Genomic DNA, 26947 nt, shown 5'->3' with positions numbered 1-26947 from the left:
AGGAAGTTATATAGTCAGCTGCTGACGTTAAACAAGTGTCTGTATTGAGGTTGTCATTTTTTTTCTTCTGCTATGCTGCTTATTTTTGAAGATTGATCCTGTTCTAATTAAATGAATGGAATTTCTTTTCTTTGGTTTGTTCTTGAAAAATGGTCAGGTTGTTAGGATTAATTGGATATGCTTTCAAATCTGATGTATCTCTGCGCGTTAGGCTGATACTTTTGACATGGTTTCGTAGGCTATCCTGGTCTGAGCCAAATGGTCCACAAAAAGCGGCTTTTGTTGGGAGTGTAAGTACTGTGACTTGTTCGAGGGAGTTTCCAGGATTGCCCGCAGTTACCTGCGGAGCCTGGGAGTTTTAGCAGCCCCGTGGCACGGATGTGAAACACAGGCCTCGCTCTGCAGAGGTAACAGCCCCAAAATAACACGTCATTCTCCTGGTTTAAAAAGTTCTTTACTTTTCTGAGATTAATTTTATCGTGACACCTGTACCTTTCTGCTGTGCATGGGTAGTATCCGTACCTGTTTCAGTTAGCAGTTGTTGTATTGGCATCTTGCATCTCACAGCAGAGAGGGGGACGCTAGTGACCGAGTGAAAACAGTACTGAGTGTAAGGTGGTTCTCAAGAACAAAAGCAAAATCCCATTTGCTTTTTGAATATAGTTTCATTTTCAGCACGTTCATTTTCAGCAGGTGGATTAGAAGACTGACCTTTCTGGCACCAGGTTCTTAAACAGATTCTTTGAATGTTTTTTTCATGAGCCTTTTCATTCAGTCCTGGAGAGATTGATGCTTGCATGGTTACCTATATTTATGTTTCATTGCAGTTTGTGGTTGGTCTATGCTTTAGTCTAGAAGTTATTTATAATACATAAAAATGAAACTTATCTAATAAGAATATCCAATATTAGTGCATGAATTTGTAATTTTGTGTGTCAGAAAAGCTTCTAGTCTTTCCTTTGGGTGTTGTAGATGCTTGCATTCTTACCCTCAGGATTTTTTCCCTATTTTAATTTCTTTCCATCATGCATTCCTATGTTTTTGCTAGAAAAATACCAGAAATTTATGGAATCCAAAGCATGCTAATATAAATAATATTTAAAAATACATTTATCCTTACTATGTATATTTTGTTCTTGTCTGATACAGTCTAGTTTAATATTAATTATGCACCTAGCATCTCAGTGTTACTGGTTTTGACAGTGTTAAGCTACTTTGGAGATGTTATTGAACAACAACAACAAAAAGATAACAAATAAATTTAGCATTCCTCCTGCCTCCCCCACCTGCCCACCCCACCCTGCCCAGTCTTGGAAATGGGGAATATGACAGAAAAATATGAATTGCTTAATAAGATTAAAATAAACCTGCCAACAGTCAGCAGTGCAACGAAATGATGAGTGGGAAATTTTGAAATTATATTCCTGCTTTTAAAGTGATCAGCAGGGAGGATAAGCAAAAGACATCTACAGTAATGGACTCCCGTACTCGCATTTGATCTTTGGAAATAAGTCTGCCGATAGTGTATTGGTGTCTTAGCAGCATAAATAGTGGTCGTCTGTTTTATTTGTTAAATTAAGTGTGTGTAGCAACAGCTGTAGGCATTGGGCAACTCATTTAAGAAAGACTAGCCAAACCCCAGTAAATAGTTTCTAATTGCTTTTGAATTCACTCATGTTATCCAGTTTATTGCTGCATAACTGGGCCCCTAACTGTCCCAGATTTGCTGCTCATGTTTTCCAGTGTGGTGGTTCTCAGTGCAAGCTGTTATTCCTTGCACATCCATGTAACAAAATACTTGAATGGAAAAGTGAGCATTCTTTAGGTCCATAAAATGATCCTAGTTACTTGAACAGGAAGAAAAACCGGATGATGTTTCTTTTGATGTATAATTCTCTAGTTATTGTGATAGCTAAGGTAGTTACAGGGTGTATTTTAAGGACCAGGTCTGCATAATATCATAACTCAGGTTTTGTGTCAAGGTATGTGGTAAAGGCCATATTTCTGGTTCACCTCAGTGAAAAGCATTAAAGAGTGAATGGAAGTAGTTGTTCATGAATTCAGATTTCCTGCTGTGACTGCTGTATTACGTTCTAGATTTCAAAGTTTAAAGCAGATTTTCTTCTTTTTTTTAGGTCAAACATACGGCCAGACTATGCGGATACAAGCTTCCATGAGTTCAAAATGCACACCTTCAGTCGCGTGACCTCTTGCAAAGTCTGTCAGATGCTTCTGAGGTAAGATTTTTAAGTTGCTTCCCCCCCGCCCCCAGGTGAAATACCCAAGTGAAAGGAGTATGTGGAAAGACATGGCTAGCTGGTTACCTGTCCAAGACAGACAAGCCATAGAGTCATACATAGTATTTCTTGTTGTATTAGAAAGTTTTTGTAACCAAATTTCCAAATATTAGCAGGAGCGCTGTTAAAAGCTCAAAACGGCAAGATGCTCCTCATTTATCAGAAGGCTGCTTTACCATGATTCTTTTATGGCTGTTCCATGGCTCCCATTGCCGTAGACCACCAGTTACAAGAACAGATGGAATATTTTTTTCAGAAAATCAGATGATGATGGTGCTCATAAGTGTTTGATATGAGGAGTTTGCTTTGTGAGACAGAAAATAACTGTGAGGCATTAACAGGCATTTCTGAACCAGAGAATTGCAGACAAACTGAGGATAGATGTTGCAAAGCTAGATAAGAAATGCTAGTGGGCAACTGATGCTTTCATGAGCAAGGGTTTGTAAGGCTAACTTGAGCTAAGAAATTCCAGGTTTTCTGCCTCTTTCCTCTGAAACACACACATGCTTGTACATCTGTAGCTTTTCATTCATTATTTGAGCTATCTTTTAGGAACTACCTTGGTTTTTTGTAAACGTGGAATGTCCAGTGGTAGAGACGTAGGTATTCAACCTAAATTCCATAGTGTAAGTTGGAGATGCAAAAGCTTTGTAAACTTTGGCCAGTTCAGATGCTCCTGTTGCATATTGTCAATTTTCTGCAAAACATAGCCACAGCATTTTAGAAAGGGCATGTGAAGTCTGGGTAGTGCTTTTGTTAAGCATGGGCACAGAATAAAGTAACCTCAGGTATGTTCCTCCCTGTCATGTATTTTTTTTCCTTCAGCAACCCTTTCCTGAACAGTTAGACTGACCTGGATTTTCAGAGATGGTTTTGTTTTGTTTCGTTTGTGCGGTGAGGTTTACATGACTATGAAGACTGGTGCAGACATCCTGAACTTAGAGATGGCTGGACTAATTTCTGAATTGGAAGCAGTACAGTTGAGTCGGTGTGTCTCTGCTGCACTAACTGTTGTTGCCGAGAAAGGGCTGTCGTGCTTTCAGGACACAGCCCGCGTGACGCTGCGTTGCCATGTGTAGGCATGCCAATTTGCTCGAAGATGGCTTGGGTGTCCCAAGTGCTACCTTGTGGTATATAGATGTGTCCTGGGATGTATAAGCTGTACTGAAAGCCTACTGGACTTGGCTTCATAAAGTGCCTAAATCACTTTTTAAAATAGATTGTCATTTTAAGCTTCAAACAAAATCTAACATGTAAATACTTGAGGAAAAAAAAAATCTGAACCTTATTGCCTAATCTTTAAGTGGGGATAAAATCCTAGTCTTAGAAGCATCTGTAGTGAAGGATAATGTAATGTCCTATACCTTTATCTAGAGAATCTTGCACTCCTGTGTAGCAATAAGGAAAAAACCAAAAATGGAAGGCTGCATTAAAATATTTTTTTACTTTCTAGTTATTTGTCTTTAATTTTATGTATCCCAATACTTAAAAATACTGAGCTCCTGAATTTAATTAAAACTATATTTCAACAGTAACAGTCTAGAAATTGCTGTAGTAAAAACAGTTGCTGTACATTTCGTTCAGGTTTAATGTGTTCAATCCAATGTTCCATGAGACACACCTGATTTTCCTTTGAAGCTGAAGGTGTTGCGTTAGACTAGGATGCAGAATCACTCCAAACTGGTCAGAATAATCTTGGAAACAGACAAGTCTAGTGTGAAGAGTAAGCAGATACATCAGTACATGGAAAGCGTATAATTGCTCAGAGGTACATGTAAAAAACCGTTTCCCTGTAGCCATTCAGAGAATTGTACCTAAGGAAAAGCCAAGCACAAATCTGAAAATAAATCAGTTTCCTCAGATTCAGATTCCAATTCATTAAGGGGAACTGGAGAGCATTTAAAGTAAGGAAAGTGACTCCTTATTTAGCAGCTCTGAATATTAACTAAAGTGTACCTGGATATCTGTTTGTCTGTCTAGCTCTCTTTTTAATTTTTTTTAAATGAACAAATTTAAAGTCAAGAATATTTGCAATATAGCATATAACCTCCTTAATGCTTAAATATATATTCACACTTACTGTCTTGAAATGGATCTTATTATACATGGTGTCTAGGCAAGTTCCCATTGAGACGAAACGAAGTGTAGATCTAGAGTAGGACAGACGCATAATGATACCGTTTCAAGTGTACTGTGCCAGGGTTGCTTTGGGCTAAATTGAAATGGAGATTGTTATTCTACTAGTAGTCCAGAAGTACTATCTGGTTGTGATTTTTAAACGGCTAGTAGTGATGAAAAGCAGATGAGCCACTTGTCAGTTGTCACTTTTTCTCAAGCCTTTAAGGACTACCATTATGCAGAACAGCAAATGACTTCTAATACCTTCTGCCGTGTCTCTTATTTCCTTTATGCGTGGAATTTATCACCTCTAATGTATCACTACCTAATTTTATTTTACAGGGGAACATTTTATCAAGGCTATTTATGTTCTAAGTGTGGAGCTGGAGCACACAAAGAATGTTTAGGAAGATTAGACAATTGTGGCAGAGCTAATTTAGGTGGTAAGTAATTTTTATTGTTAGAATACCATTTTTAATTAGGACATAAAACTTGCAAGATATAATTAAGGTTTAATTTACCTCTAATTTGTGTTTATTGTAACATACATACATGTGAAACTGCCATTTATAAGCACAATTAGAATTGCATTTAGAATTCATAGGGATTTTTATTGCTACTAAACTGAAATGTCTGAAAGCAGGAGAGAACTGTTATAGGTAAAACCCAATTTCTTCATCCATGTTGTATACAACAAGGAATTGCTCTTGTTTTAATCGTAGACTGCTCATATGTAACGCCTACTGTATGGCATATCATCTATCATCCTTGTGGTTCTCCCTGCCTATGTCAATGTTCATATTTTCCTCTCAGCTCCTAAAGCTGTTAGTTTGTGTTGCCTCAGCTTCCTCTTCCATCTCTTTGGTTTCCATGGTTTCTGTCCACTCACAATATTCACAAAAAGGTGATTGATGGCTCTCTACTTCCCACACCTAAGGACCATTTTTTTCCCCTCTCTTTTAATCAGCTGCTGTACTCTGAGTTTCTTCCGTGGCCATTATCACTTTGCACTTTCCCTGTTCTTCTGCTGCTCTTTGGGACCTTAAGAACTCTTTGACTTCAGCTACCGTTCGGTCTCCCTCAGGTGACTCCGAATTTGACCTCTTCCCTCTCTGCTCAGGATTGTATCTCTAATTCTCTCTCCAACATCTTCTGGATCTCCCACTGCTAATGCCAAATGTTAGGTCTCATCATTTTGCCCTCCTTCCCTTGCCTATACCTATTCAGTTGGCAGCAGCGAGTAGGTTACAAGCCAGCCAGCTCATTACATAACCATAGTGCCATTTTTGACCCTTCCCTCTGTCCAGGTTCTTAACTATTCTTCCTGATGATTTGGTGCTGATGGGGGGGACAACTGACAGACGCACCCCCACCCCCGAATTTCCCTCCCCACTAATGCGTTTGAATTCCTCTTGTTTGAATGTGTTTGAAAGAGAAAAGCCATTGAAAGACACAATGATTTCTGGAAGGCGTAGTTGTACGTGTTGGGGAAGTTTCTAATTAATTGTCCTTCTCGCTTCTCTAAAACCTGTATGTTCCTTTTCAGAACTATCTCATAGTAGTTTGTGAAGTTTCTCATGTCTCACATAAGCTACTACAACCTCCTCTCTTGGGTTATTTTGTTTTTGACGTTGCTATCTACAGCCTTTGCAAAATGCTGTTGGAGAGACAATCTCTCTCCCACTGCTTGAATTACATCATCACTTCATCCACTGCTCTTCACCAAGCTGCTGCTTCAAGAATTTGGTTCTAGCTTTTTGTTCCTTTCAAAATTCTGTAAGCTTGTTTCCATCTTTGTCCCTGTTCACATTACGTCCTGACTCCTACTTGGCTTTTGGCTCATTGTGCTACTTGCTGCTTCCATCTTTCATGAGATCGCTGACTTTTGTTGCAGTCAGTGACCTTCATTTTCTCAGTTGCTTTGCTGTATTGGAGATCCTCCATGCTATCCTCCAAGTCTGGACTACTTAAAAATAATCTTGCGTCGATCTGCAAGCCGTACAAACAACCACAGTATTTTTCATTGAAATCCTTTTTGGAACAAAGTTTTTTCATAGAACATCTTACGTATATTCTAAAGAAAATAAATAGTTCGAATTACACTAAAAATCGACTATTTTAAAGCACTTACATTTAAATTAATAGAGTGGAAAAACAAACACATATCACAAGAGAGCTATCTTTTGTGGTATGACCCCCCCCCCCCCACTTCTGCTCTATTCTTTTTTTTCACCTTCTATTTTAATCGCTTTTGTAGTTTTTAATTTTAATTGGATAGCTGGCACCCTGGGAGGCAGGAGCTTGTCTTTCTGTTCCTCTTCAAAGATCTGTGGACTCATACGGTGCAATGTGTATCAGTAAGAATGACCATAAATGCCTAGATAACACAAGGTCTGATTTCTTGCAGTTTCCCTGCATATATACTTAAGTAACGCTGTGCACTTGCTAGAGGGAACAAAATAAAGTAAAAAAAAAATTTTTTTTAAAAATCACATTTCTGCTTCTTTGCAAGTGGAATAAATTATCATTTTACAACTTCAAAGAAACAGAATGTTATTTTGGCTTTTACTTTAAATCATTGCCCTGATTTTTTTTGTAAAATGATACTGCACTGGGTCTTTCTTCAGTGAAGTTGGGAGCAACTGGATTGTTAAGATACTGGTTTGTGTTACGTGTTTGGCTTACAGCCGGGTGTTCTGCTCTCTGTCCTCTCTTCAAACTTCTCTTTCTCTTTTCAGTCTATTATTGTGCTATGCAAGGGCCCCCAGATTTCCGTAGCTCTAGTACAAGCTAGAAGAGTTCTGCGCATGGGGCAGGATGGCAGGAGGCGCTAGGCTGTGGCTTCCTTCCAGCCTGCTGCGGGAGTGGGTCACAGCGGCAAGAACAAACTCGTAATTGCAGTTCCTGCTGTGCTCCCCCTTGCTCTATGAATGAGTATGGAAAGGACAAATGGTTTTACCCACTTTGCTGAAACTGTGTCTTGTCTCCCCCTGATGGGGGGCTTTGGCCAATGAGTAGGAAGGGAAATCTTGAGATTTTTCTCAACTGTTTTCCATTTTTATTCTTTATTTGCCTTTTTAAAGAAAGAAGTGTTGACTGAGCAGTGCTGCCCATTTATAATGTGCACAGACTAAGGAAAGGTTTAAGGAGGAGCTTTACCAGTTCCTGCTTCCCTGTATATGGTCCAGAAAGGGATGGGACAATTCAGACTCTTCTAAATACTGGGTTGTGCAACTTGAGTATGAATGACTTTTTTGGAGCGACGTTTTCACTTCTCCAGAGCTATGCTGAGAAATGAGGTCTCCCAGAAGTTACCTGCCATGCCTGCTTAAGTTACGAAATGCTATTAAAGGAGCACAGACACAAAGATATCATAAAATTGAACATTTTCACTGCATTTTGTGGAAGTAGTATGCTCTACATGCACAGAATTCTAACATAGTTTTAATTTTGAAGCTTTTCCTTTTGGAATCTTTATAGAAATTAATTTATGATAAATTTAATTTTTCTAGTGGTGTCTTTTGCTGCTCCTGTGGGAAATTAGCAAAGGTCGCCTGAGAGTGCTATTAGATAAGAAATTGCAGAGCACAGCCGGAGTGCTTCAATAGCAGCAAAATGCCTGGAACATTTATTGTATCGCTATGTATTTCTTTTGTTTCTAGGGGACTATTACAGCCTTTTTCACAAGGTATAATGGGCGTGAAACACAATCATCCTTTTAGGAAACTGGACATTATTATTCCCCAGTCATGTGGTATTAGTTACAGCCACAGGCATGGAAAAAAACCCCATATATTCCATGATATATGTGTGGTCTGTTTAACCTGGTGTTCTGTCATTCTGCCAGTGGTTGATTCCAGATGCTTCACAGGAAAGTGCAAATCCTCTGTGTGGTAGACAGTGCCCAGGAATGATGCTACTGTCTTAATCCTGCTAAGGCTTCTTTTTTCCTTTCTGGTGTTCCAAGAGTTTTTACATCTTGTTAATGCTTTTGCACAGCTTCCCTGGTTTTGTTGATAGAAATATCTAAATATCTAACTGCGTTTCAGAAGTTTTGGAACGGTCTGTTCTGTAAAGTTTTTGTTTGCTTTTGTGGTGGTTTGTTGTTGGTTTTTTTTTTTTGGTAGGTTGCATATCTTATCCTGGTTATGTTTGACCTTTTTAGCTTTTTAATTTAACATGTGACTGTGGGTTTTGTGAGGAGAGTCAATGGAAGTCTTGACTGACTGCTTCTATACGACAAATTCTTATAACTTCTCATGACCTCTTATTAGTATACTTTCCGAACTGAATAGCCTTAAATTTTTTATGTTATCTCTTAAGTGGTACCTTTTCTATGCCTTAAATAATTTTCATTCCCGTTTTGTAGACATCTACTATTTCTAGAGGTCTATTTGGAAAGAAGTGATCAGAATTCAAAACCCTGCAATCAGAATATGCCCTGAGGTTTCTTAAAGGCATTTGAAATTTCCTCAGCGTTTTCTGTTTTTGTACAGTTTAAGATTTTGTTTTCTTTTTAGACCACTGAGCAGAGGTTTTTGCTAGCCTTTCTGAAATGATGCTTAGAAACCTCCATGAGTGGACTAAATCTTCTTTTATTTAATTCCAAGTCACAGATTGTGAAGATTTGGAAGACAGACATCCAAAGACAGATGAAACCTTTAGAATGACGAATTTAATAAGTGTCAGATTTAGATGATACGCTTATGAGAGAAATGTTGACAAAATCTGAAGATAGATTGCTGGGTGGTCATGCTATGCCCTATAGACAAATATACCCCAGGGCTTCAGATGTTTTGCTGCAAAGAAGGGCCAGGTCAACAAACTGTAGAAGTCACAGCGCTAAAAGATGCGAAGTTAATCAGTTGAATTAATAAATAGAACAAGATGTCTGCATTCAGCCCTTTTTTGTTATTGTTCTTGCCCTTGTTGCTGTAAATTAGCAGTGCGGGTTGAATTCTGTGGTCATTTCTGTCATCATTGATTTAAGTTCCGCCCCCCATCCTGCCCTGTACATGCTCAAGGAGTCCTCTGCATTTTCATATATTTTACTTTTATGCCCTATCACTTAAATTTTACTGTGACTTGAAATCCTCCATGCCCCCTCTTGTTTGCTAACATTCTGATGAACTCCTCCAAGTCTGATGGTGCAGTCGTGAACACAAGGCCTTACGAAATCCTTGAACACAAGGATTACAAAATGGGTGCATGTATTTCTCAGGCAGGGCCATTTATAAGGACGTATGGTTTTGTTCTGCAGTGGCTCATGTGAAGTCTCTTCTTCCTGTTTTACCTCTTCTGCCTTCTCAGCTGCACTCCTACGCCTTATTTAATGGCACAGGACTATTTTACTTGTCTGGTGATGCTCTCCCACTAGTTGGAAGGGTTTATATTTGGAATTGGTTAAGAGTGGGACCTTGGGTAAGCGAGCAGGAATAAGACATACCTTTAGCAGACGAAGGGAGAAGCTGCCTCCCTCATTATTCCCACTTTCACTGTCCAGGTTGCTCTGTGGCCCTTGCAATTTCTGCAGGATTGCTCTGCCCAGAACACACTGCAGAACTCCAGTTTGTTTCCTAGCCTAAAGCAGCAGGGTTAACAATCCATTTCTAGTGCTGGGCTGGAATTTTTCCAAGTCCATCCAATTATATTGAATTAAGTGTTCTCAGGGAAATGTTTGCTGGTTCCACAGGCTATTGAATATTTCAATTAGATGAACCTCCAATAATGGTTCTAGAATCTGAAAAAGTTTTGAATATTTTAAATATGGTGCCAAACCCACAAAATTTTCTTCTTTATATTGCTGTTCCCAGGGAATGTTAGACGCATCTCTCATCAGGGCATAAATTGATGAGAAAAACATTAACTGGGCATTTTTACAGTAATTTTTAGTTAACTTAGGCATGATTCCTTTCTCCTTCACATAATTCCATTTGAAAAAGTACTGCGTTTCCTTAGGTGGAAAAGAAGTTTCTTCAACTGTGTGATGATCTTGAAAGGAAATGTTAGTGTATGAATGGGTTAAGTTTAGAGTTGCCTTCATATGGTAATGTATATGCACGATAATATAGTCCATGCTGTTTAAGTAGTAGTTGCTTGCTACAGCACAAAATAGGTTATTCATAAAAAGCATATGTTTTGACATCGAAAAAGAAACCAGCAGCTTTCACAGTTTACCTCTTTGCTGGCTTGATCAATAGTTGCAAAATTGCTGGCTCTCCTCCAAACCTACCATGTCAACAGCATTGACAAGTAAACGCTCAAATCCCAGAACGTTCATTGGAGTTACTCCACTTCTTATTTAACTGCAACAAAGGTTGAGCTGCACTGTTTAATTAACCATCCTTGCTCAACCTGAACAAAAGTCACTCAGGGGGCTTGATATCTTGTGCAGAGTCCTACGCTATGGTGCTTCTAGGTCACAATTTGCTTTTCTTTTGATTAGCAGTGACTGGCTAAATGACCAGAAAGGAGCAGGTAGGCCCACAGCTCCTTCGAAGTGGCCTACTTTATAGTTCCTGCATTTTAAATATTTTGAATTTTCTTTTAAAATAGGAAGGTGAGTAGTTACTACACATCCTTTTTGTTTACTCTCCATTTAGTTAGCACGTAAATGCAGCTGCTCTCTTGCATCCCTGAGGAGCAGCTTATTCCCATTTTCTGATCTGTGCTCCCTCACTTATCGAGGCCAGCTGCTGCCTGTTGCTTTTGGAGTAAAATAATAATTATCAAAATGTTCAGAAAATGTTCAGAATAATCTGAACAGAATATTCAGTACAGAATAATCTGAACAGAATATTCAGTACAGAATAATCTGAACAGAATATTCAGTACAGAATAATCTGAACAGAATATTCAGTACAGAATAATCTGAACAGAATATTCAGTACAGAATAATCTGAACAGAATATTCAGTACAGAATAATCTGAACAGAATATTCAGTACAGAATAATCTGAACAGAATATTCAGTACAGAATAATCTGAACAGAATATTCAGTACAGAATAATCTGAACAGAATATTCAGTACAGAATAATCTGAACAGAATATTCAGTACAGAATAATCTGAACAGAATATTCAGTACAGAATAATCTGAACAGAATATTCAGTACAGAATAATCTGAACAGAATATTCAGTACAGAATAATCTGAACAGAATATTCAGTACAGAATAATCTGAACAGAATATTCAGTACAGAATAATCTGAACGGAATATTCAGTACAGAATAATCTGAACGGAATATTCAGTACAGAATAATCTGAACGGAATATTCAGTACAGAATAATCTGAACGGAATATTCAGTACAGAATAATCTGAACGGAATATTCAGTACAGAATAATCTGAACGGAATATTCAGTACAGAATAATCTGAACGGAATATTCAGTACAGAATAATCTGAACGGAATATTCAGTACAGAATAATCTGAACGTAGGAATATTTAAACTGTAATAACAAGACAAGCACAAGTCTTATTTTTTGCATTGGCTTTTATGTCAAAATACAGATACTGGATATTTTTCTTTTCCTGAAGTGTTAATAGTCAAGTCACAAATGGCGTTTCAGTTTGTCAGTGTTGGGAAAGTTCTGAGCTTTTTTTTTTTAATCCAATCCCCCCACCTCCTTTTCCATGAAATTTATTTCAGGTGAATTATCAGGAGTATTTATTACCTTCTTGTGTAGCGATTTCTTGAACCCAATTATTGAAAGTTGATCAATGAGTTTCTTAGTTGGTTATTATGAAAAGTGTTGGGATGCTGCAATCACCAAATGGAACTCATTCATCTAGCTGGGTTTGGGATATTTCTTAGAGGTGAAAATAATATTTAACAGCAACCATTAAAAATCAGATTCATTCATTCCCATTGAGGAGAGAATGACATTTCATTTAACTTTTTAAAAGAAATTTGCAGAACTAAATATAGGCCATTTAAAAAAAAAACAACCCAAACCAACCAACCAACCAAAACCCTCTAAGTGTGGATTTGACGTTTTGGCCGCCCCTGCAAGTACTTACCTAAATGACTTCCCTTTGTTTGAAGTCATTTATAATGCTGAGATGAAACTTTCAAAAAAGGTGATTTTATTCAGATTTTGGCAACAATTCTGAGAGCTGTATCAAATTGTGAAAGTAAATACCAAAATTATACTGAATTTCAGCAGCACTTAGCAACTACTTCCCTCAGGCTCCTTAGAAAACCTCAGTACTCTACCTGCATCTCCTCCTGTGGGGAGGGCTTGTTTTTCTTCTCTTTGCTCACTATACTAATGCAAATTAATACTTTTGGAAAGGTCATAATCATAAAAGTGTGTTCTGTGGATGACAAGATGATGCATCTTTGGCGCACTGTATGAGAGAGGAAACGGTGACTGAAAGCGTACGTGAGAAGAGAGCTCTGCCAGTGGTAAACTGGGCTGGGCTGGGCAGGCACAGCCTGAGTCCTCAGCTGGCGTGCTTGGTCTCGGCATGCCTTATCATCTTCTCACAAAATGCTAGAAAGGCAAAGGTTTTTTCCCACAGTTGTCTATTTAATGTAATTTTTTCTTTTTAGCAGAACAAAATGTACTTGCAGTTGAAGTGTTTTAGTTGATTTGCAGTGAATATGGCTTACTGTTTACAAGACATTACAGTAAAAGTTTTCAAATGTGATGAAGCACAGACCAGGCACATGCAGTTTGTGCTTTGCCTCAACAACGAGTGCACACAGGTAAATACAGCTGTCTGTGCTTTGATGAAGCACGGAACCGAAATCTGGAGTATACCAAATACCTGTTATCAGATCAGCCATTCAAAGAAAAATGTAAGAAAAATACCCCTTTTTGTGTCGTTTGTGATGGGGCGTGGTGTGTGTGTGCAGAAGTTATTGTCTTCATGCAGTCCTCCTGACAACCCGCAGGAGTTTTCCCTCATTTTTAAATAGTACAAGACAATTCATAGCAAAAGAGGCAAATAAAACACCAATGGCTTCAGAGTCTGTGGTATACTAACGCAATGCTGAACTGAACTTAGTCATGAAATATATAAAATGTTGAAGATAAAGGTATACATCTTATCTTGATATATGCTGGCATGCTATGAAAACACAGAGACAAAAAAAGGTGTGAACTTGACTCGCAATGAAGAGCTGTGGCTTTCAAATTCTCAACGAGTCAATACTTAAAAAAATACTTTGGAAATGTTCTAAAAGCGTACAGAGCTCAGCGGACCAGATTGCCGCGCGGCTGTTGGGAAGGGCAGTACAACTTGCAGCGAGGAGCCCTCCCAAGCCGGCTCGGCGCTGCCCGGCGGCACCAATGAGCAGGGAGGAGAGCGCAGCAGGGTTTGCACAACAGGACCTGGCGCAGCCGCGGGCTGCCGGGGCGGCTGCAGGTTTCAGGTAGCGAAAGAAGGCAGCAGTGTTTTCTGTAATGCAGCGCAGCGCAGGCTGAGATTGCTGTATAAAAAGTGTACAATTTACAGTTGCCAATAATGCCAATTTTTACTTATGTTTCAGAACACGGGAACCTGAAACATGAGGTAAGGATTCCTTTTCCTTTGCATGTGATGTTTGTTTTGTCGGTGATATAACAGCTCTGTATTTACTTTGTGCCTGTGCTGTTGGAGCAGGTATGTTTTTCTTCTGCGTTTAACAACAGATTTCTTTAAAGTCGTGGAAAGTAGAAGTTGTCTAAGAAACAAGATATTCATAATTAAATATAAATGTATTCTGTTCAAGGTGGGAGTCAATTTTCAGTTGATATGTTTTAATGCTGAGAGCGCTGGAAGGGGTGGAGGTGTGTTGTTGTTGTGTTGTTTTTTTTTTTTTAAGTTACAGGTAAAAAAGATCGCTTTGCAACTGATGTCTAGATCCTTGCTGTTCCTAGATGAAATCTGGCAGTAGAGTTAAAAGTAATCTTTTGGGTGTTTTTAATGCTAGCGAGTCCTGCTGGACGTTAGCATGCCAGTCCTTGCCACACCAGACTGCTGAGCGATGAAGGATCGTCAGGGCAGTGTTTGCCTCTTCACATAATAACACTTTAGTTGCAGAGCTGTCCAGTTCTTATGGAGTTTATATAATCCGGGGAGAATGGTAAAATGGGCCCTGTACAGAGGAGATGCTGTTGTGCATCTAGTGTACCTTGCTGTCAGCCCAAGAAGGCTGCAAGCTGCCCTGGGCTATTGTCTCACCAGCTGCTGGTGCCTTTCCACTGATGTACAGAAGGGCACAGCGGTTGGGTTTTGCCTGCCAGCTCTGACGAGAGAGGCAGCACTTGAAACGTAGAGTGTGATAGTTTCCAGCATCTATTTTAGATCAGAACTTTATGGTAATTTAACTGCTTTAGTGGCACGCTAGTTACAAACAGCGTACAAGCGTCTATGTTACTTCTCTCCATCAGCACGTATGTGTTTGGAGCCATCACTAAAACGGGCAGTGGCATCGGGGGGATGTTATTGCTGACATGACTGGTGCAGGGAGCAGCCGTACGCAGGGCTGACTGTGCCCGTGCTCGCTGCCGTTCCGGCGTCGCCGTGATCCCAGGCGAGGGGAGCCCTGGCAGCCTCTGGTGAGCTCGGTGGCTGCGGGCCTCAGGCGGGCGCAGGCCGCATCGGCGGCGGGGGGCCCCCTTCCTGGGGGCCCAGCAGGGGAAGGGCAAGGTAGCTTGGGGGGAGCTGCAGGTGAGGAGGGGGCTGCGTGGGCTGTGCTACCACACACTGCCTGTGCCCAAGATGCTGCTGCCTGCCCGCTCCCCTCGCTGCTCCCACAGCCATGCGCTGCCCAGCTTCTTGTGTCTCTGCCTAGAAATACCTGCTAATTAAGGGCACCGTAAAATAGGGAAACTGCAGCGTGGTCCGTTTGCCCGACAGCCTCCCAGTGCTGTGGCTGACAGGCAGCACTGGGGAGCCATAAACAGGCTGCTTACTGGGCCTTGTGGATGAGGTTGCCAGACTCAGTAAAGGTAACTGTGGCAAACGTACGGTGGCTGGATGAAAAAAGTACGTATACTGGTTGTATCTAATCCCCCCTGCTCCTTGGCTTCTCACCCCCTAGCTGGATTTGTAAATCTTTTTTTGTGAGGAAAAAGTGGCTTCCTTTCTGGAGCTATTGATTTGCTATTGACTATTGAGTTGATCAAAAACGTCACGATTGCATTCATTTTCACCAAAACTTCTGTTTAAGTGCCCACGTTAATTCTTTCTGTGCAGGAGGAAACTTGAGCATAGATGAGGATTTGTCATTTTGGAAAACATGGATTTAGATTTTGTACCAGTACTGTGATAAAATCTATTGGTACTGCAATATATTTGAGTATTGAGCATGTTTTCATACAGCTCAAGAATTATTTCCTTAAAATTGTTTTCCATCTGGTCCTTTGGTTGCATGACTTATGTAGTCACAGAATTACTGAGTTTTTTTTCATATCAGTTAAACATCTTCCTTCGTGCTTGCTTTTCCTGCTCCTGCCCTGTTCCCTCTCTTGTGTAAATCTGCAGTTACTCACCACTCTACTTAGGTCCCTATCAGCAAAACAGCCTCCATTTAAAAAGAGTAACTAAGTTATAATTGAGCTTTTTGTTCTTATTGAGTAATATTACCTTCATTGTAGCAGTGGTTTAAAATGTTTCTTCTTTCCGCTGCAGATGAAACAAAACTTGCATCCTTTCTTTAACTAGAGTCGTGGGGTACAGAGAGAGTATGTCCAAAGAGTCAAGAGTTTGAAAGCCGTTTTTTAAACCAAGCTTTTAATTTTGTGAGCTTGGCTACAGGGCTTAGTAATTTGGTTGTGCCCCAGGATACTGCTTTTTGGCTTGCCTTGGTGTGTGTCCTGCATCAGCTTATATCAACTGCAAGTAAATTGGAGCAACCTAATTGTTCCCTTTGTTATGCAATGTGCTTTTCTCAGCTTGGTTTGATTAAAAAATAAATGCATGCATGAACCTTTGTGCAAGCTACCAGTTAAAACAAGTTTGCAACAGCTGATCAGTAGTTCAGAGATATGTCTTATTTCACATGGAAGTTTTCAGGGATCCATATTAAGTATCTTGGAATAGAAAATAAATTAAAAAAAAAAAAAACAAACCACAACAAAAACTAGTCTCAGTCTTATCAGAGGGTGTTTGATTCCACACAGCTCCAGTTCATCCAAATTTAAAAGAAAAAGGGAGGCAAGTTACTTAAATATATTTAAGTGCTTGCCCAGAAACAAAGGAAATTAAGAATTGCGCGGGAAATTCTAGCTACCTTAAGTGCAAAGTAGGAGTAATGAGTAGTGAAAGTTTCCACCTTAGTAAAGCAATGCGAACAGCTTTGATACTTTTGTGTTTGTGGAAGTTATCTCAGACAGAAAATGCCAAACTGCATATTTTTTCACTATCCTATTCACAAATGATTAAAAAAATAAATTTGTTCTTGGTATAAAAAGATGTTGATGTGTGAATAAGCCTACAAAGAATCTTTTAAGCCTAGTATCAGAAAAAAGGGGATATATAAAAAAAACTTTGTATATTACTAAGGATAATTTTTAAAGTATGATCTTTCTACAAGATAAAGATAATTGTCATGGTGGCTGGGGAAGTAACTTAGGAAAAACAGCTTTGCCTAGTAGATTGTGGGAATGACAGGAGTGCAATGTGCCTACATGAAAACATGTTTATTCATATCCTTGATTTGTATTTTTGCTCTGCAGAAACGAACGAATGGGATTAGAAGAAATTCTAGACACGTGGACCCAGGTTTGTGTTGTGGCTTTTAATAGCTAAACATTAAATGAAGAGAGCGAGAAAGCTGTAACTCACTTTATCAAGTTGCATTATGAATGCTATTGTAATGCATGTGATGCTGAGAACTTTATTGCTAAAGTCATGAAGGTCTAAATTGATAGCTGTGTTTGTGATTTCAAAGATAAGGCCAGCTGATTGAACTCTTCATTCTTTTTCCTTGTTTTTTTTATGCAGTGCTTCAGTTCTGCCTGAACAGCAAAATGCCTCTGGGCGTTCAGTTAGCATGACCCACCCTACTGTACTTGCCAGTTTTAGAAGAAATAACTCAGTGACGAAAAGCAGGCAGTTGCTTATAAAGCTTAGGTTCTGATCTGCAAAGTTGGGGGTATTTTCAACTCTCTTAACTGTAGTGGTGCTCAGTGCTTAGCTGTATTGAATATGAGTTGCTCTTTTAAAAGGCATAAACCACTTGCAGTTTTATGTAGAATTTCAAAGTGATTTTATTCTTCCTGTTAGTTTATAGTAGATACTTTTGTGGAATCATGGCAGCAGCAGCCCGTAAGAAAATTAAATGCTTGCTTATAGACTGTACTTGAGTGGGCGAACATTTCCTCTGGAGACCCATTATATGTCCGTATAAAATACTCAATGGTTTTCAGTGCAGCTGTGTGATATCTTTAGTGTCATATTTTTACAGTAATTACATTTCTGTCCTTTGTGTCTTGTACAGTTTAATTATTGGAGATTTGTTATGCAGATACTATTTGGAATAAAACAAAGGTGGATTATTACATTTTTCTAGATTTGGACACCTGAGAATAGATGGAGTCAAACATTAAACAGAATGGCAACTCTGTACACCACATGATAGGCTGGCAGAGCTAAGCACTTTGTAAAAAGTAGGAATGCTGGTTGTGCCACTGGCATTGCAGCTGCCTTGGCGCTGAAAGTCTCAGTGTTGTAACTAGCTGAAGCAGACCACACCTTTCTTACTCACGTAACTTTGACATGTTTTGGAACACGTATTGTCGCTTTGTTCCCTCCAGCAAAAAAAATTGCCTCATGGTACCCCTAAATTGTTCTGTGTGTTGCTGACTGAAGTCATTAAAGAAAAAAATGACACCCTGTAACTCTGAAAATTAATACAGTCAGAGAGGGAAACATCAATACTATCAATTAAATAATGCAGAAGAAGGTAAGAATACTTCTTCCAGGTGAGACTGTTTGAGTTCTTCCCATTCAGTGGGATACGTTGCAGGGAAGTGTAAAGTGTGCTCGCAGAGTAGTCCTTATAGATCCGGATCTTTAAACATAGCTGTCTCATGTAGACTCCGAAAAGGTTAAGTAATCTAGCTTTGAGAACCTTTTGAGTATACTGGTGGTTTTACTTGCTGTTGAAGTCTGATACAAGTATTTACATTATGTTTATATACAAGTGCACTTCAAAATTAGTTTTTATTGAAGACCAAGTACCATTCAAATCCCCACAGCCATTGAATTAGAGATGTTTAAAAGCTGTATGAAACCAATGCCTAAAATAAGGTTCTGCTCTCCCCATCCCATCGATTACCTACACAGAACAGTTCTTTGAGTTGTTGGGGTAGTCTTATTGAATAAAGTTCTGGTCCCTGTTACATTTTGGAAAGCCAGTAGAAATGCAGAACATCCACGTTATGTTTAGGTCCCTTTATTAGAGATATTGTTGCAGAAGACTGTCTTACAGAATTGCTTCTGATGATATAATTTTAAAAAAATAAATAATGACAAAAATATTACTAACATGCTCTGTACGTATACTTTGTCAGTTTTCAAGTGAGGTGAGCTTTTTTGTATTTGCATTTTGTCAGCATATGCATTCTGCATCCTGCTGTAACTTGGTGGAGATAACTTTTGAAGACATTGTCTTTGGTGAAGCCTTGGCATCTCTTTTGCATAGTTTAAGTAATATTGCTTGTCAGATCGCACATTGCCTTGAGAGACAGACGATGATATCCAGAGAGCAGCGCTGGTAAGAGATCAGTTATCTCAGGCAGGCATTACTGCATTGATCCTATGAGCTTTTCAACAACACTGGCATATAAATCTCTGGAAATCCTAGCACCACGGTGCTCTTTTTTGCAGAGAGGTACTCAAAGTCAGAGGTAACATTTAAATCTTGATGTGACATCTTTTTTTTTTTTTTTAAAAAAGAAAACCCAAACCAAACAACCAAAAAACCCAAACAAACCAACCAACAACAACAACAAAAAGTTTGCTGCCCAGACTGGCTTGTCTTTAGCAGGTTTAATATGCTGCCACTACCAGTGTTGCATGTGGTGGTGCTGAAGCATGTGTACTGGCTTAGGAAAGCAGGCATTTGCTGTGAATCAGTTACAGGCACCTGCAACATCTAAATATTGATGGAGTTTTATATCAGCAATAAATACAACTATTTTGGGCTGCAAGTAATGTAGCACAAACTTTTCAACATCATGTTCTGTCTTGTCTCTTCTGTCATTGGCTATTTTAGTAAAGAATAATGAATGCAGGAGGCATAACATAGTCAAGCTGACGCACTACGCTTCTCTCTTTGTTTGTTAGAGCCAAATTCAACTTCTACTGACACAGCTTAGCCCTGCATGTGGGATATACTGCAACAAAACACTGTGAGGATACTGGATTAAAATATCTCTTGTCTTTGACTGGTGAAGCTCGCTGATAGAGGAACCAATTGAGCTGAAGTAGCCTAAAAGCATTAAGTTGTTCATGGCTGTTTCATTTGTTTTTCTTTGAAGTTTGGCTAAAAGTTTTGACAGTGACAGTTTCCTCTTCGAGATTTGCTTTGTGCTGAATAAGGAGGGGAGGGGTGGAAGGAAAAGTGATTAACGGTGATGAGGCAGAGAAATTCCTGGGAAATGAAACGGTCATGAGAAAAGAAATACGTGCAGAAGCAGTACAAGTGAAGAACAAATTGGAAAGCAAAAGAAAACATTATTTTATCTTCAGCCTGTGGTCCAGTTGCAGATAGCCTCCTGAATTGGCCCATCTGCTAAGTTTTAGGGGAGACAGGTTTTAGATAACCTTTCTTTGGATTAATCAGCAGATAGTAAAAGTCATTGAGAGAATGAACCTGTAAATGCATCTGCACTTACAAAGCCAGGAAAAATCTGATCTAGAGTTTGCATTTTGCTGTAGAACAACATGATTCTGCTTAAACGTATTTGAGAAGTGGTTAGACTGGTGTCAGTTTTTGCCTAGGATGGGCATATGGAGTGATAATTATATGACATTTTTTAACTTGTGTAAGAAATGTCACAAAAACTTTTATGCGTGTTCTTAATTTTAAGCATGTGATTTGCACAATTAAATGACAAGTGGACCATTCACATGTATATTTGTAAGCATAAATTAAGGCATTGTATGTTTTCTTGAGAGGGATGATGGAATCTGACCAGTATTTTTAATAGAAGCACTTTTGCATGTATTTTGGTAAGGGTAGAAATTACTTTCTTTCTCTTTCTCAGCTATTCCAAACTAATACAGTGTATGTTTGCTATCTTTTTATTTTTTTTAACAGTATGAAGAGTCTAAATGTGATAGATTCACAGCTTGGTGTTTTTAAAACTAGTTTTACCCTAAACACTTATGCTAATATAAACATTGGAACTTTAATCTCTAAAAGTGTGAAAGTATATTTCATATCAGAAGGATAAACTTGGTAAAAATAGAGCACTAGAAGCCCTATATTCAAGATTCATTGCAGATTAGACGCAATCTGATCTGTGAAGGAATGTCACTGAGCATGTTCTGACTTCTTAAATAGCTGATTTCTGTATAAGCATGGATTAAAGCTTAGAAAACCTTAGTTCTGAGCTGAGGGACAGAACCAACAGGTCTTCTGCCTTCAAAGAAAGTAAAATTTTGACTGTTTGGTTTTTTTTGTTTGGGACACACACACACACACACACACACACACTATATTAACAAGTAATGTATGCAGTGCAATAGCTTGGGCAAAGCTATTTTTCAGCGTAGTAGTTCAAAGTTCAAATAGTAATTTTTAAAAGAGCTATTTGCATTTCTGTTTGGTGTCTGATCCATACTTGCTTTGTGAAGTAATCCTGTAATATTGATTTTACACAGATTATAAAGAAAAGGATCTGAAGAGAATAACTGGGTTTATGGCCTGAAGTATATACGTTTAAAAAAAAAAAAGCCTGTGCAGGGAGAAGTACAGCATTGGAGATAGGTTTATTTAATTAGACATAATGGGAAATGAGCTACTGTGTGCTTCATCTTTTGTTGAAATTAGACTGAGGAATCTTTTAACTAGGTCGTGTCATCGTTGTATGTGTTTGATTGCTAAGCAGTGGAACGATATTCAAATGTTTGTGTATTGTGGTAATGATTGCATCTCATCTTCATAGTAAAAATTAGGGGGTAGTGTAATATTGGCAGGTTAGATTTCCTTTTCAGTTAAGAATGAGTTATATTAGACTGTGAGATATTTCAACAAATTCTGATACAATGTGCTCTGTGATATGCAGGTCTAACTCTGATTTCCATTTCAGTGCCACTCCAACCATATGCCCAGCCAAGAGCAAAACCTGGCCCAAATTCAAATGCTGGGATATCCCAACCTGCAGATAATTCTTTGTCAAGCAAGTAGTCGTTATAGATAAAACTACTGTCTTCAGCTGAGACTTTCAAGCACGTCTCTCAATTTCTTGCCTTATGAACTATGCAGGCAAGACCTTGGTAGTCCTGACTGGCTGTTGTCTTTCTCATTCAGCCCAGTGTAGAGAACACCCAACTTCATGGATAAGAAAAGATAACCACCTGCAATATGAAGCCCAGTGCTGAAAAACCGGCATTCAGGAATTTATTTCTCCATTTCAGCAATGGTGGCAGCTACCTGTGATTCTGGCTGGATTTCTGGTGGCACATTACTAATAGGCTGTCAGTGCCATTGTTGAGAACAAGAAACAGAAAAAGGTTAACCAAAAATAAAAAGCTAGTATTAAAGAAGCCCCCATTATTTAGTTTACTCATGAGAAGCTGACTGGTGTCACTAAGAGTATCTCCTTATTATGACTATCTTCATCAAGATGGATTAGACCAAGGTAGCATTTTTTCCTTTAGTAAAGGAATTTCTGTGTATAGAATGAGGAAATACATTGATAGGTGCTTTTCTGAGATGTTCAGTAGTGTTAATTATATAATTAAAATGTAGGGGTGAACAGCAATCCCCTTTTGATAGTTCTTGTCTTTCCTCTCAGTCTGAGTAGAGCAAACCATTACAGGTCATTTGTTTCTGCATCTTCCCTCAGGACCTTGCTCAGAGTCCCGCAGGCTTATTTCGTTCTCTGTTAAATATCTGTGGAAAAGCTTCTGGGGGAGTTGATGTGACAGCTTGGACTGAAGTTCTAGAGTGTGCATAAGACGTTCTTTTCAGCTTTAGATACTGTTTTCACTGACTATAACCATGGGCTTTAATGGCTGGTCAAAATGCATGTGCACATAAAGGGGCAGCTGACTGTCAGTTAAATTGGGGAAAGCCTAAAGGAATACTGGAGGGAAGAGAAACGTTTCACAAAACCTCCTCTAGTGAAGAGTTTGTTGTTTGGCAAGTTTGAGGTCTTTCCCACCGCTTACTGGTATGGGATAACCTAATAAGGTTCACGGTAGTAAAACATCCATCGCATCCTATATCTGACCAGGAGACCTGCTGCATGCAGGCTAACCGGAATGACCTGCTTGTTTGTTCTTCTGATTTAGTTTTTGCAGCTTCTTATTCTAGATAAAAATGCAGCCCATGGCTTAAAAAATGCAGGCTATACAGCTTAAAAAATGTTACTATTTTAGAGGCTTGAAGGAACTCAAACGTCTACTTCTCTTGGAAGTAAATTCTGTCTAATAATTAACAATCATAATAAAGCATATATAGTTCTGCATGTTTTCCCTAGAGATAATTTTGTAATGTTTGTGGAGCATTACATTTGCTGAGTAGCTAAAGACTTCTCTACACAGTAATGTATAAAGCTCCAGAACCAAACCCGAGCTTTGATTATACATATATAAAAAACACACACAGGTGTAACTTTTTGAGGGAGTTTATTGGGGTTTGAGTGCTTTTTCCTTCCCTACACAGCACCTAAACACTGTTCAAGGTGTGTATAAAGTATGCAGTGCGTGTCTCCAGGAGTCTGTGTGAACCAGGCGAATCGCAGGTGAGAACTGGTTTTACAGGGCAGCTAGGAGCGTGCCTGCTGCAGAAGGGAGTACTCCTTAGCAGGGCAGAGGCAATGCAGCTTGCTGATGTGCCGTATCATTCTGAATGTTCTGGAGTCCTTCAAGGACCTGGATTGCAGCTGTTACCTGACTAGCTCTTAGTATTGATCGATGAGTTTCGATGGGATTTATTACATCATGTGGCTGGGACAGTGTTGGGGTTTGAGACCAGAGTCAGTGAATTTCTTTGTGTCACTACGTTCGTAGGGGCAGTTAATGGGCCAGCTCCCCCCAGGTGGACCTCAGCAACAGTGGATTCAGAGATACACTGAACTGTGTGACCTAATTTGTGAGAGCAAACTAATTCATCTCACGTATTTATTAAAAATACATATTACGTTCAGGATCTTTGCTTTTTTTACTGCAGCGCTAATGCTGTGTGCTGAGCTGTTGTGGCTTCCCAAAATAATGAATTCATCTTTGTTACGATACAAGAAAGAACATGTCTAATGTTTTGCACCAAGAAATTTTCCACTAATGCATTTCTGGAAGGCAAAGCAGAGTTTTGTCTTCCAATGAAGCATTTCAAATGCAGTTTAATGATTTTTATTTGGGTTGTTATATTTTAAATTAAAATTATTTTTATATTCCTGTTGGGGAGAGGTATTTTGAAAGGTGCCTGTCCCTTTGGCATCTCAGCAGTGAGCTAACATTTAGAGAAGACATAGCCTTTAGCCTTTTCTTTTAATTAAACATCAGAAGACCCAGATGCCAACGGGTGAAATATATTTATTTTGTCAAACTCTTTCATCCTTGTCTGGTTGGATTGCAAGATTAGTTTGTAGGTGAGTAATTTAGGCTCTTTTGTCTTATTTTTGGGGCTGTCTCTATATCTTTAGCAATTAACATTTTATTTTTCTCTTAGAGAAATAATGGTGTTTAATACATGCCCAGCATAGCATGTATTAGTGTAATTTTTAAGGTGAGGCACATTAAAAATCCTACCGTATCTTTCTCTTTTTCTGCATAAAAACACTCTCAACATGGACTCTTCTAAGCAAAATGTCACTATTTACAGATAAATACAAGGCAGTTGGCAGGCAGAAAAAAGGAAAAAATTAAGGTAGAAGTGGACAAAATGGGCACGCAAGTGTGATCAATAAAACAAAATATATGCACAAAAAACCAGTACAGCACTGTAAAAAAAACAAAAGGGTGGAAAAAAAGGAGGAAAAAAAAAAAAGAAAAAGGCATGTTCAGAAATCATATGGCCCAACGTTGCCTTTAGTTACCATGGCGAGTAGAAGGGAATTGCAGAGTATTTTGCTAAAGTTTATTGGGACGTATAAAACTCTTACTCATCTTCAAGAGGAGTATTGCATTTATCCATCTGTTTCCATATCTGATTTTAATCTTCAGGGTACTGTCTCAGAAGGCAAAACAAAGATAATAAGGCAATGAATGATTAAAAATAGTCAAAAGTTACTGAATTTTAACAGTACTCTAAAGCATATGGTTTCTTTTTTTGTGGCTCACTCATTTAACTAAATCAGTATTTGATCACTACTTCAAAGTGTTTCTCACACAAAGAATTTGGGAAACATTGTAAAACCGAAAGCAGCCATCCCATGGGAGAAAAAAGGCTGCTGAAAATTCACAGAAGAGAAGCTCCCAGAACTGCCTCTGCCTTCTGCCTGAGGAAGGTTTTACAGCTTGGCAGAAGGGGCCAGAGGCAAGAGCCTGAGAAACTGATGCTGCTTTTCAGGCGAGTTTTTAATCTGTTCACCCCTTTGAGCTTCCCAGGGAAGAGAACAATGAGGCTGAGTTAGGCTGCAGGCCGAGCTAGCCCAGGATCCCTTCTTAAGCAGTAGCCAATTAAATGGATGCTTAAGGATAGAATATGGGGTAAGGTGGTTGGTACTTCCCCCACTACTTGGTATTTCTGTTCCTTATCTCTTGATTTTTCTTCCACATATTTTCATTACCACTTTCTGAACCAATCTAAAATTTTGGCACTCACAACATCCTTTAACTCCTACTTTGATAATTAGTTGTGTGAATGAAGTACTACTTTTTGTTTGTTTTAAGCCTGCTGCCTATTCCTTTGACGCTTCCTAGTTTGTGGATCAAAGTGAATAACAAATGAAGAAATAACGAATACTTTTTCTCTGGTCACTGCCTCTGTGCCACTCCCGAGATCTCTGTCGTATTCCCTCCAGTTATCGCTCTTCTAGCCTGGGGAGCCATTATCTGCCTAATTCTTCTGATACAGCAGCTTTTCTATACGTCTGACCAGCCTGTTTGCTTGTCTGCACACTTCTGGGTCCAAGAGTGGTCAGTCTTTCTAGCTCTGTGGTCTTCTCTGAGAAATTTCTTAGCATTGGTACACAGCAGAATTAGATTATGGTCTTAAAGAACTGATTTTAAAGAACACTTAGCAATTACTCCAAGATCTGTGGTCTGTGTGATGGTTTTAGTGTCCATCATCATGTACGAATATCCAACCCATATGTTACTTTGTCAAGTTACATCTTACGTGGAGTTATGACCAAATGACCTCCAGAGGTTCCTCCAGCCAAAGTTACTCTGTGATTTGTAATCCTATTGTACAGGTAGTTCAGTTCATGAAATCTTCCTTCAATTCTTTCAAATAGTGTTCTTTTTTAAAGAAATAATTTTGCACCTTCTACAAGACTTAATCCACTTTTCCAATTTCAATACTGCTTATTGATTTTTTGAACAACATAATTCCAAGCATGGATTCCTTTGGGTGACCCTTTTGGAAACCACCTTCTATTTGGGGGGGGGATAAAAAAAAATCACTGTTTTCAACCTTTTACTTCCTGTCCTTTTGCTGCTTATTTGTCTGGGGGGAGCTTTGCCTCTCATATCATGAAAACTGGAACAGAGTGTCATAGTGAGTCCTGTTAAAATTATTTTGCTAATCCATATCGTTATATAATCTTGATCCTCATTGTCTACTATCCAAGTCTACATCCAAGACAATAAACAAGTAGATGTTCATTGTCCACTTTAAAGAACTCTAAAAAATGCCCCAATTTTCCTTTAAAGAGCATTTTTTAGTCTTTACATTGTATTTATCCATATATTTGCAAATTCTGTTTTTATAGTAAGCGTTACCAGTCTGCCCTGTACAAACATCGGATAACCATCTTGGGACGTCTACTGCGTTGCTTTAAAACACTGCTTTCACACTTAACCTCCCATTTCTGTGGTACCGAGACGGCTTTAAGAAGTAGGTTGTGGATCACAATTAAACATCTCAGCAGTTTTCGTATTTGAATTTATTTAGTACTTAGTCTTTCCCAGTAGTGACAGTATAAAAATTGATCTGATTGACTTTTCAGTAGAATCAATTCGTTCAACCCAGTTGTTTTAACCCTTTGATGTGTGGCTCACGCAGGAAGAAAGGTGAGGTACTTTTATAAGGGATTCAGAGAAAGCACTTGAGTTCAGCCCTCACTGCTGCTCTTGCTGACCTGCAAATCAATAAATGACATGTTCAGTCCTGCACTTTTCATAACTTGCATTTCTTAAACTTTAGTGTATAACAGGGAATTAAATAGTAACTTCATTATCTGATACTTCGAAAGTGC

The 26947-nt window shown here is 38.9% G+C and overlaps 1 protein-coding gene across 1 annotated transcript in view; it reads left to right on the top strand.

Annotated features, from left to right (window-relative positions):
- VAV3 (vav guanine nucleotide exchange factor 3) overlaps positions 1–26947 on the top strand; it is a 172217-nt gene that overhangs the window by 99515 nt on the left and 45755 nt on the right. Inside the window, exons 16-19 of the mRNA XM_064455631.1 lie at positions 2136–2237; positions 4758–4858; positions 13915–13937; positions 17087–17132. Coding sequence (XP_064311701.1) covers positions 2136–2237; positions 4758–4858; positions 13915–13937; positions 17087–17132 — 272 coding nt within the window. The remainder of the gene's footprint in view (positions 1–2135; positions 2238–4757; positions 4859–13914; positions 13938–17086; positions 17133–26947) is intronic.

The sequence above is a fragment of the Phalacrocorax carbo genome, chromosome 6, assembly GCF_963921805.1.
Source record: "Phalacrocorax carbo chromosome 6, bPhaCar2.1, whole genome shotgun sequence".
In the NCBI taxonomy this organism is placed as follows: Eukaryota; Metazoa; Chordata; class Aves; order Suliformes; family Phalacrocoracidae; genus Phalacrocorax; species Phalacrocorax carbo.
Note: the sequence above shows the minus strand (reverse complement) of the source record. Positions and strands in the feature narration are given on the sequence as shown.